The 12,087-nt window shown below is 38.1% G+C and overlaps 1 protein-coding gene across 1 annotated transcript in view; it reads left to right on the top strand.

Moving 5' to 3' along the window:
* Positions 1–12,087, top strand: part of Adgrb3 (adhesion G protein-coupled receptor B3) — a 349,818-nt gene that overhangs the window by 311,456 nt on the left and 26,275 nt on the right. The window contains exons 12-14 of the mRNA XM_052193366.1: positions 4,320–4,415; positions 6,954–6,993; positions 11,233–11,876. Of these exons, the coding sequence (XP_052049326.1) occupies positions 4,320–4,415; positions 6,954–6,993; positions 11,233–11,876 (780 nt within the window). The remainder of the gene's footprint in view (positions 1–4,319; positions 4,416–6,953; positions 6,994–11,232; positions 11,877–12,087) is intronic.

The following is a 12,087-nucleotide window of genomic DNA, read 5'->3' as shown; positions in this document are numbered from 1 at the left end:
ACCAATTGAGAAAGAAGCACTCAGCTTGCTGCTGATGAGAAAACCCGAATGCTGCAACCTCCCTGCGAGGGAGAACCAGGGGAAGACATTCCCCCGCAAACTGTTATGAACGCAGATCTCATCCAGGAGAAAGACTAATTCTTTTCTAGGCACAATTTTTTTCCAACGTAATATTTTTATTGATTATTTGGAAAATTCACGTCATGTCCACTTACTTCCTGGCCCTCCCAGGTCCTTCCTCCACTCTTGTGAACCCCCCCACCCACCCACACACACTCTCTCACAAAAGCACACACACATGCATTTTGTGTTTCCCACATACTCACTTGAGCATGGTCAAACTCCCAGTAGCCAGCCCCTTCAAGGAAACTGGGGTCCTCCCCCATCTTTATGCCCACCAGGAACCCTTGAGTGTGGAGAACTAGACTTAAGCATCTTTATCATGACTTTAATCACAGCCATCTTTGATAGTTTCCTTTCCAGTCTGTCACTCTCTGTGACCCTGTATCCCCCATGGAGGCGGGGCTAGGGCTTGTCACAGAAGACTTCCACATCCTTTCTCAACTTTGAATCTCCAGTCACTAACATCACTACAAAAGGAGCAGCCACTAGCTATGGTTTGAAACTTAAATACACACAAGCACTGACAGAGATCACTGTTTCTTAAAGATGTCTCTGTCTCCTTTTCTAGATTTCACTAAAGACCAGGAGACTCGCTTAAAGTCCCCTGAATATTTTAAAGTTAGTTATACATCTGTTCTTGCTACTCTCCCTTACTTTTAGAGGCCCTGCAGGTCATCACTTAGAGTGACAGACCTATTTCAGAAAATTTCAAAGAGAAGACATTTTATAATCTGGATATGAAGTGTGACATAATTAATGTTAAATATTTCATTGTTCTCCCACGGTTTCATTTAAAAATTGGGTTTACAAGCTTCCAAAGAGGTTTTGAAATGTTAATTTCACAGGAGCTCAGATTTGTAATGATAATATCTAATAAAAACCTTAAATAAAACTGTTAATAAGAAATTAGTTCTTCATAAATAGTAAACCAAGGACATTTAGTGTTTAGCCTTGTAAATATAACATTAACATAGAAAATTCGGTGAGACTTTAATTTTAGTATGGCATAAAAGGACCTATAGTTTATTTTTCTATTCATTTTTATGTTTCTCTAGAACTTGAATTTCAGACAATTCCTGTTTTTCATGGGTAAAATTCACATTAATTCACCAAGGATAAAACCCTTTGTTTACCTGCTAGAAAATTCAATTATCAAAATGTTTGCACGTGACTGGAACCTTGTCCAGATACTATCTTCCCTTAAGCCCCGCTGTGGTAAGGAGATGAGCCCTGTGCATCTTGTCTCCTCATTTCCTCCCACGGCACTGAGCAAATATTTAATGCCAATTCATTTAGATAGCCTCAGTGTGTTTTCAGATTTAAAAAAAAAAAAACAGCAAATAAAGCATTCTGAATCAAATGAAATTTCCCCTGGAAATCCTTACGAATGAGAGTTCTCCACTAAAAATGTCTTAGAATCTAATTCTTTAAAATCTTAAAAATGACCTTAAACACAGTGGAAAATGTGTGTGCTTCTCTTTCTTCTGCTTCCTTCAAGCCTTGACTGACAAAGCTGATCCCACTCTCCAGAGTACACATGCCCTGAGCCCACTGTTGTGTTTGGAAGTTTTTCAGTTAAAGTAATGATTTTTGTGTGTACCTAAGTGTATGTTTTGAAAAAAGGGGTTGGGGATTTCTTTCATATCTCTTTCAATCCACCAGACAATGATTTGGAAGTGAAATTTACAGAATTTGCTTTTCTGTATTTTAATGTCAGCCACAAAATCCTGGACAACTATTTGGCAACGACTTCAAAATAAAAAACATTTAGCGAGGACCAGTGAAATTGATGCTTGATATTGCTACGGTCGGCGCAGACACACAGTTCTTTCCCTTTTGAAAGAGATAAAAAATAGTTTATTCGAGAGCCAAATATATCTGACCGAGGACCAGGAACACATATTTACATCATCCCAAAATCCCATGTTCCAACATGTATCTTGATGATGTTCTTATCATAACAGAATAAAAATAGTTATAAATCAAAGCACCTCCCAACTAGAAACATCAAGAAGACAGTGATAATGCAAACAGGGGAGCCCCTGATACATGGGGACCTTCATTCCCACTGAAGTGTTGTATATGTTGGTATATGATGTTTGTATATGTTTTATATATATATATATATATATATATATATATATATATATATATATATATATGCTGATATTTAGAAATAGCTTTGAAGGAAATCATCACTTGAAAAACTTCCAAAAGACAATGTTCCTAATATACTATTTATTCTCCTTTATAAATTTTTCATTAATTGTTACCTTGTAAAAAGAGATTTGTAGCACAGACCTGCTTTTCTGACAATGGATTATAGGAACTTTTTTTTAGAAAAAGAAAAATAATTCATTTCCCAATTTCAGACTTATGAATAAGTGAAAAAATAATGAGAACGTGACAAACACTGAATTCATTATCAGTTTTATATTGTTATTGTGTCGCTTGATCTAAAAAGGAGTTTCCCAAAGATGTTTAGGCTGAAAGAGTCCTTTGCTCTGTCCCGGGTCTGTCTACTTCACTGAGAGAAACTGGGTGATTCAGTCCTCCTGTTTATCTGGGTCTTCGGCAAAGGAATCAGAAAAGACTTCAGTGCAGCTGGACTCTCATCGTGGTGAGCCAAGGAAATGTATCTGGGAACTGATCATTCTTTTGGAAGAGTCTGAGATTAGCAGTATTAGCATGGTAGAATAGAAGTGATCAGAAGACACCTGCTCCCAGTCCCACTTCACTGAAATTGGCTGCACCACAAGACAGAGAACCTTAGGTGGGGAGAAGGTATGGGGGCAGATCTCATTATTGGGCTGGCAGGGTAGTCTGTGGTAGCGACTACTCAGGTTCATATCCCAGATCCTAATTGCAATTTGGAGAGAGTACTGATGACTCAAAACTGGGTAGGAGTGAGACAAAAAACAAGGTAATGGACTTAGGTCTTGATCTCTTCTGTTCTGTTTTGTTTACATTTCTTTTTTTCATGGCCAACATATATGCTATACGCATCACGTCTAAACTGAGAGAGGAGGTTATAGAGCTGAGCTTTTCAAAAGAAAAGATCCACATGTGCTTACCCTGCTGTCTCTATAATAATGCTTTCATATAGAGAATCCACAACATCAGCTATGTCTAAGGTAACAATAGAGTAGAAGATGAGGAGACAATCAAACACATGAAGTCAGATGAAAGATTGGAAAAATATGACCTCATCATTGATTTTGGATAAGTAGCCACCTGTGCACAAATTTATCAATAACTTATGGAAGGCCTATGGGACCACCAGAAGTGGGATGCATGCCCTGGTGCTGAAGTGCCATGGAATAAGAGAACAGTCATTGGTCTTTGCGTCTATTGAGATCTTGTAGTACCACAATTAGAGTTCTTAGAAATCTCTTATGCTATGTTCATGCTGTATCCAGAACCTCATAGGATGTTAAGGAAGTGTGAGTTATTGAAAGAGACTTCATCTTCCCCAAGTCAATCAACCAGAAATCAAGAGATGTGCTTTCTTTCTGTTCTGTTGCTTCCTGTTCTTATATCTTGGGACGTAGCCTTGAAGGAAGAGAGAGGAATAGTCTTCTCCAAGTGTCTTATGTGAGTCAGAGAAGGAAAAGGCTTAAATCAGTTGTACTGGGAAGATCATTTGGTGATTCCGTTTTCCCGCAATGTTAAAATCTGTTATGAATCTCACACAATAGTTAATCCTCATAAATATCATACACATGGTTTATAACAACAGGAAGAGAAACACCCTCCAATAAGAATGACAAAGCATCATGCCAGAAATGGCTATCTTGTTCTCTGAAGAGTTTCAATACTACCCTGGTAGATGATGGCAAGAGAAGAATACCTTGGCCAAAGAGCAAAGCCATGTGCACCTGTATTTGTATTAAGAAATAAACAATGTCAGGCATGGTGGGGAAGGCTTTAATCCCAACACTCAGGGAGGCAGATGTGCAAGTGAGCTCTGTGAACATGAGACCAATCTGATGTATATAATCATTATATCCCTGGCTAGCCAGGGATAGATAATGAGGTCTACCTCAAAAAACAAACAGGTAAACTAATGTAGGTAACAAAGTGAGTCTTCTACTGTAGCAGCAAAGGTAGCAATCTCTCATAATTGATGACCAATATGGACAGTATCTTATTATCAAGAATAAAATAAAATTAATGTTTTCTTTTCCTCTCTACAGGTTCAAGATGCATTTAGATGCCGGTTGAGAAACTGTCAGGATCCAATCAATGCTGATTCTTCAAGTTCTTTTCCTAATGGACATGCTCAGATCATGGTGAGCTTTTGTATTCTTTCTGCTTGATAAATTAAGTCATGGTTTCTCAAGAATATATATAATAAACTCCTTGTCAATAAAATAGTATAAAGTCATAAGTTCTCTTTAGGTCATCATGACTAATACTTTGGGAGCTAAGGAGATGACTTAGTGCTTAAAGTCCTTGTTGCCTTTTCAAAGAACTTAAGTTCGGTTTCCAGCACCCATATCCACAGCTCATGATTGCCTATAACTCTTGCTCTAAAGGATTTGATGACAACTTCTGGCCTCCTTGTGTTCCTCTATGCCTGAACACACACACACACACACACACACACACACACACACACACACACACACACACACAAACACTTAATAAAACAAAACTTTGAATTCAGTAAAGACTTGGTACTTTGATGACCAATGAATGTTCTTCCTGGACTACCTTTGATTAAGGGTCTGCTCTTGGTAACCTTGAGTGTTTAGAATGGTGTCTCATACAACAGTGAAGAGTATTATCACCTAGTCTAGAATTCAAAATAATGATGTTTATGAAGATGCATTATGGACTTTAACAACTTGTGTTATTTGTTTTGTTCTTTGAGTGTGTGAATGTATGTGTGTGTGTGTGTGTGTTGTGTTGTGTTTTTTCTTTCTCTTTTCATTAATTTTTAAGAGTTTCATAAAACAGGTTTTGATCATGCTCTCTATCCCAACTCTGACTCACTTAATTGAGTCCACAGAGGAGCCACAACTCAGATTAGTTAAATATGAATATGTACAGATAATCCCAGGTGATGGTAATTCCCCCAGATAGAAAAAAGAAAGCACCAGGGGACTAAAACACAAGGAAAAGGCACCTTTCCAGTGTCAGGTCCAGATTGTACATGAGCCCAGGATACCACTGGGGTCCTGGCTGCTGTAGGCATAAATACACTGTCAAACTTTACAAATGAGATAAAATTACCATCATCAGAACAGACATGGAAGTTGGGAGTTGCTGTGCATGCCTGGAATGCCAGAAATGTGGGCCTGAGACAAGAGGAACCCAGCTCAGAGCACACTCTGAACTCATAGCATGAACCCATCTCAAAACGAAACAGAGTATCAACCAACCAAACAACACGATCAGAAACAAGACCAGATAGGAATGAGTTTTCTGTAGAGTAACTGCCCTAATATTAACTTTTTTTTAGACTAGGAAACATAATAATATGGCTAAGCAATATGTCAGCAGCTAAAGAATGAGAAATAGTAGCCAATTCCTTTTAAAAATCAGATAGCCCTACAAACCTCTGTTTAAGGTATTGGTAGTGGGCTGACCAGACGATGCATCAAGTAAAGGCATTTGCTGTACAAATCGGGTGAAATGGATTTGATCCCTGGCACCCATTTTAACTTAGAAAAAGATATCCAATCCCACAGAGTTTTCCTCTGACCTCCACATGTGTGCTGCAGCATGTGTGTCTGTACATAACAATAACAACAACAATAATAATACAATCTAAAATTAATATTAATAAGGACAGGCATATGACTGACAGAAGTTGCTTACAACTGGTTAACTTGATTTTAACATTAAAAAAAGATGATTTCTTAAATTATGAACTTGTGCGATGTTGAAATTCAGATGCTGGCATTCAGAAGATTCTAGGCCATATGACTAGTTGTTCATATACCAGTTTTAATATCTGCACTTGAGCGCTTTTGGTCACGGTCTCGGGAATATGGCTCTGTAGAATTGTGACATCAACAGAGCTGCATCATAGAATGTTGTATCACAGATAACAAGCCGAACCTGGAAGCAGAAAATACAAAACTCAAAGACATTTGTTTAAGGATCTTTCTAATAGTGTGCCTTCCGGTTGCTTTATAAAAGTTCAGCTATTGCTTTAAAATTCTGGCTCTGTTTTGTTTTGTTTCTGAAGTAGGACTACAGCTTAAACCAAGACGCCGAGCAGCTCATGCAAACTTAGCCACTGAGTTACAACCCTCACACTTTTTTTTTTCTTGATATAAGGCCTTATGTAGCTTAGGCTAGCCTCACTGTACAACCAAGGATGACCTTGAACTTAAGATTCTTCCTCTTTCACCAACCCAAATGCTAGACTACGAATGTATATCACCACTGCCATTTCTATTCAATACTGGGGATTGAACTCAGGGCATTGGGCATGCTAGGCAATCTCCTACCACCTTTACACTTTTGAGGTGGAAAGCCTGGTCTCAGGGACCTTGATGTCATTCTCAGGCTCAGATAGGACTCGGATATGTAATCTTGCTTCATCGTTCTAAGTAGCAAGATTTACCGCTGAAACAACCAGCCCCAGCTAAAATTCTATCATTTCATATGGGGGACTATGTTACGATATCATTTCCCATGGGTTTTATAGACCATTTTGTCTCTAGAGAATTCTTATCATTCCCTGAGAATATTCTTTTGCACAAAACAGTAAATGTGGCCAGCCATAAATCTATGACTTCAGATAATTTGAATATTAAAACCATTTGCAATCTTCATTAGATGATGATTCTATGCCTTATTATTTCTTGTTACAGACAGACTTTGAAAAGGACGTAGACATTGCCTGCCGATCAGGTAAGAATACTTTGATCTTTAAGATATAATTTCAGGGATGCAAACTTATTTTGTGAGTTTTGATTTTTTTTTAAATAAAAAATACTGTGTTTTGAGCATCCCACCTATGTGGGTGATTAGTGGCATCTTCCAGTGATAATCACTCTAGCGTCAGGGATCTATCTATATACAGAGGGGATAGAGAAGGAATGAGAGAGAGAAGAAATACAGGATGGATTACTGAGAGCACCGCAGCAGCAGAAAGCAGTAGACATGGCTTAACTTCCATCTGTATGAATAAGAGCAGTTGTAAGCAAGTCACTGTAGCCTCTCTGTTCATCATATATAAACTATGAGTCACTAGACTGATGAACTACCAATGAGTATGTGTGCGTGTGCGTGTGCGTGTGCATGTGTGTGCACACGTGCGTGTGTGCGCACACATGTGCGTGTGTGCGTGTGTGTGTGTGTGTGAGTGTGTGCACATGTGCGTGCGTGTGTGTGTGTGTGTGTGTGTGTGTGTGTGTGTGTGTGTGTGTGTGTGTGTGTTTTTAATGGTCAATGTCCTCTAGCCTCTAGCTAATTTTTCACAAGAGAAGAGGGTTATAAGCTTAAAAGAAAATCACGTTTTCTATTTGTGGTGTTTTTCTCTTGTTAAGAAATAGTCTTCTAAAGTACAGCAAAGTGTAGCACATTTTACCTTTTATCTGTTCTTCATGCTGACTTCATTCACACAAATATATATATATTTTATTATATATATAACATATATTATCTGAGTATTTAAATATTTAAAATCAAGTGTCAATCTGAGTGCGTTTTTTGTTGTTATTGTTGTTGTTGATTTTTATTTGTTTGGTTTTGGTTTTGCTTTTTTTTCTTTCCAGGAGGTTATTTTTTTTTTTTTACTATTTATTTAGTTTTGCCTCTAGAGTCAACAGCCTTGTGTCATCATTCATTTCTAGCAGCCTCTTCTAGGCCTAGTGCTGAAAATAGCCCCTAATTTGTCGATAAGCTTAAATTACAGTGCGCACATTATCTGATACCCCTCCAGTTTTTGTCACTGCTGGCTCTTTCCTTGTATTGATGAGGTCTAGAGTCACATCTGGATTATATTTCAGTGCAAGCATCAACTTGTCATCTAAGACCCCTCAGATGTTTTATAGGTGCTGTCAAGGATTATGTAAAAGTTATGCTTCTGGTATGTTTTTCTTGGTGAAAAAAAAAAAAAACCTCTGCATTTATCTCCATTGGCTGTCATCTTAAATTATTTCAGGATAACATCCATTTGAGATTGTATGGCCGTGATAACATTTGATAGAGAACCTCCTGTCTCCATCCAAACTGTCTATAAAGGAGTTAAATGTCAGGACGACCATTACAGAACCTGCTGGGTTGATGAAGGCACCACCTCCTACCTTCCAGACTCCCCTATGTGTCGCATTCAGATTCAACTCAGAGCCATTAAAATCTGTGCAAATGTCAAATCGTATTTCTTGCCACAATCACAAGCACATGGGAGACTAATCTTGTATTCTTGAATTCAATCAAAACACTCTGGGTGCGGCATGACCACAGCCGCTGTAAGCTAGTGGCTATGACCCGGCACCCATCGTGGGCTCACGCACCAGAGGAGCAGGAATTATCTTTTCCTGTAGGAAACAAAACAAAATTAAATGTTGCCAAGACACAATCATGCTGGGGTTTTGTTTCATGAATCTGCCAGTTCAACAGATAGCTGGTAAAAAAGTTTCCCTTGGCTTATCCATCCACAGTGATTTCTAAAATTTGCAAGCCGTGGTGCAAGTTTCCCCATTGATAGAATAGAATTTGGCTGGGTCGGGAGGCTTGAACTTATTTTAATGATTAAGTATCTGTTTAATTCCTGATTGTCTATCCTCAGTTTAGCTTCTGTGCCTCTCTTCATGTGCTCCTAAGAGTTCTTGACAGGGGAGAATGAGAACTGCTTTGCCTTTTTCTTAATAGACATTCATATCAAACCAATGCATCTCCAAGTGTGGTACCCAACAAACAGTGTAGGCTTTACCTGGAAATTCCTAGAGATGCATTTTTTTGAGACCTGCCTAGACCTTCTAGGCCAGAAACTGTGGTACTGGAACACAGTAACCAGGGCTGTTAGGAGCCATTCAAATTACTCTGATGCATAGCAAAGCCTGAAAATCTTCATATCAGACCTTCTTCACAGAGCTGCTCTTCCCAGACCGTCAGCACGAGCAACGCCATCTTTTGCTAGACTGCTCCAGTTTTCCCAGTCTGCACTGGAGAGTGGGGGGTTAAGCCTTATAAACCCAGACCAGCACCAATGTATTATCCAGAAACAGTTTATACTATTCTTATTTTTCTGTTTTCGTTTTTGCCAACGCTCTTTCTAACTGAGCTTGTGAGCAGCTGTCTTCAGGGTTCTTCCAAGAGATTTCTGCATCCGTGAAATGTACTAAACTTTAAAGTTTCAGTTCATGGGCTATGTGCAGTCTGCTCTGAACTTTGAAACTGCTTCGCGAGATGCTGGAGTATACATCTGCTTATGCTATTCAGGTTGCTTTCTGTGTGATTGGATTTTCGGTTTTGTTTTGCCTTTCACAACTTGATCAATTTCTCTAAAAGGTACTGTTTCAACATTGTTGCCATGTGTCCAAGGTTCACAGTCAAGGCTTGTTTACATTTTAGGCAAATCAAAGAAGCAGGATTGTCTCTCACATACTGTGGACAATGCTTCATAAAAATAATTACCTTTCTCAAATATTTAAATTGTAAAAATATTTCTCTCTCAAATATTTAATTGTAAAAAGATGAATGTACCTTGCATCTGGATTATGAAGAAAATACTCACTACCAAGGCTTCCTTTGTAGTTTGCAGTCTATTAATAAAGGTTTGAAAATGTCTGACCATCTATAATATAATACAAAATGTCTTTAAGTTTTAGCGCTATTAACTTTGGATCAATTTTTGTGTAAATCTGGGACCTAAAACTATTCTGAGAGATTAGAAAGGCTTTAAACACGGTTTTCATTTTAACTATTCTTAAGCTGGTTAACAAACTTCACTCTTTAATGTTTCATTTATAATCATTTCTAAGAATTGTGATGTATTATTACTCTCTCATTAGCTTTAAGATGTTTAGGTTTTATTTTGTTGTTGGTTTTGCTTTTACAAAGTATAGGTAGCCAAGACTACCAAAGCCTCCCCAGTGCTCAGATTACATACTACCGCCATGCCAGATCTTGAAATGACATCTTAAAGCATTGCCTTTTATTATTTTTAGCACACAATAATATAAGATATAAAAATCTACAGCCACACTGTAGATTCATATATATATATATATATGAATCTTTAACATGATGTATGGTATAGGAAACATAGAGACAATAGTACAATAAGTAACAGCATCTCTAAAGATAGTGGGTATTATATGAGTGGTCCATGCTCTGGAATATTTTAAAAGCTTCATTTCTTCATAGTAGCAAAATATATTGATAATTTTTTCAACTTCTGTGCTAATTCACAATTATGATTATATTTTCAAACTTTAAGCAATAGTCCCCAAAATTCAGCCTGCCTGAAGTTTTCATGTGTCCAAAAGCAAATGTTTTCTAATATCCTATACATGGTGAAATTTTCTGCTTTAGTTGCTTTGATTTGTGGGCAAAGTGGCCAGCCTGGCCCAGTTTTATTTTGAGACAGAATCTCACTATGTTGTGTTGGCTATCCGGAAACTCACTATGTAGAGCAGGTTCGTCTTGAACTCACAGAGATCTGTCTCTGCCTCCCAGACACATGTGCCACCACACCCAGCCCTCTCTCAGGGAGCTCTTTTAATGAATAAAACTTCTAGAAAACTTCAGAAGAAAGGCCTATATAAAAGTAGCAACATTGTATGAACAATATCTATGTATTTATGGAAATGCTTTGATATCGACCAATGGAGAAATCTTCTCTGGTAATCTACCTTTTCCCTGAAAACTAATGTAGAACTTTTTTCAAGCCAGCACATTGAAATTTCTAGAAATCCAGTTAATCAGATTTCAGATATGCTACAGTCTACTCATGATCTCTGGTACCATTAGAACATCAGTAACAATTCACTGTTCTGGACCATGAACAAACAAGTGGAAATAAATTGTTAAAAGGTTACTTTTCTTTTACTTTATTAGGAGAGTGTTTAGCAGGAAGATCAATAATATCATATATTAATAAAAATACTTTGCTATCATTAACCACCATGCTCTAATTTGCAGTGCTTCATAAGGACATTGGTCCTTGCCGAGCAGCGACGATCACAGGAACGCTTTCCAGGATCTCTCTAAACGATGATGAGGAAGAAAAGGGAACGAACCCCGAAGCGATAAGCTACTCAACATTGCCTGGAAATGTCATTTCCAAAGTCATCATCCAACAGCCCCCAGGCCTGCACATGCCCATGAGTATGAATGAGCTGAGTAACCCGTGTCTGAAGAAAGAGAACACTGAACTGCGAAGAACTGTGTACTTGTGCACGGACGACAATTTGAGAGGGGCCGAGATGGACATTGTCCACCCTCAGGAACGAATGATGGAAAGTGACTATATCGTGATGCCTAGAAGTTCTGTCAGCACCCAGCCATCGATGAAAGAGGAAAGCAAAATGAATATTGGCATGGAAACCTTGCCGCATGAAAGGCTTTTACACTACAAAGTAAATCCTGAATTCAATATGAATCCCCCTGTAATGGACCAGTTTAATATGAACTTAGATCAGCACCTTGCCCCCCAGGAACACATGCAGAATTTACCCTTTGAGCCTCGCACAGCTGTGAAGAATTTCATGGCCTCTGAGTTGGATGATAATGTGGGACTGTCGAGAAGTGAAACTGGATCAACGATATCAATGAGTTCTCTAGAGGTGAGTCAGAAAAGGTTAACTAGTTCCTTGATATTTGAAGAAGGAACAGGCTGATTCACATGATACTGGTCTTACAGAAGATCTGTGCTAGTTTTGGCAGTTCCTGATATTACGTATTAAGATTCTGTACAGAAAATTTTTCTAGTAGTACATTTGAGTCTGCTGGTTCAAGATGTCATTTAAATGATACCAATGTATTTAAAGTGATAAC

Source organism: Apodemus sylvaticus, chromosome 9 (genome assembly GCF_947179515.1).
Source record: "Apodemus sylvaticus chromosome 9, mApoSyl1.1, whole genome shotgun sequence".
Taxonomy (NCBI): Eukaryota; Metazoa; Chordata; class Mammalia; order Rodentia; family Muridae; genus Apodemus; species Apodemus sylvaticus.
The sequence above is the reverse complement of the archived record's forward strand: the minus strand, read 5'-3'. Positions and strand labels throughout refer to the sequence as shown.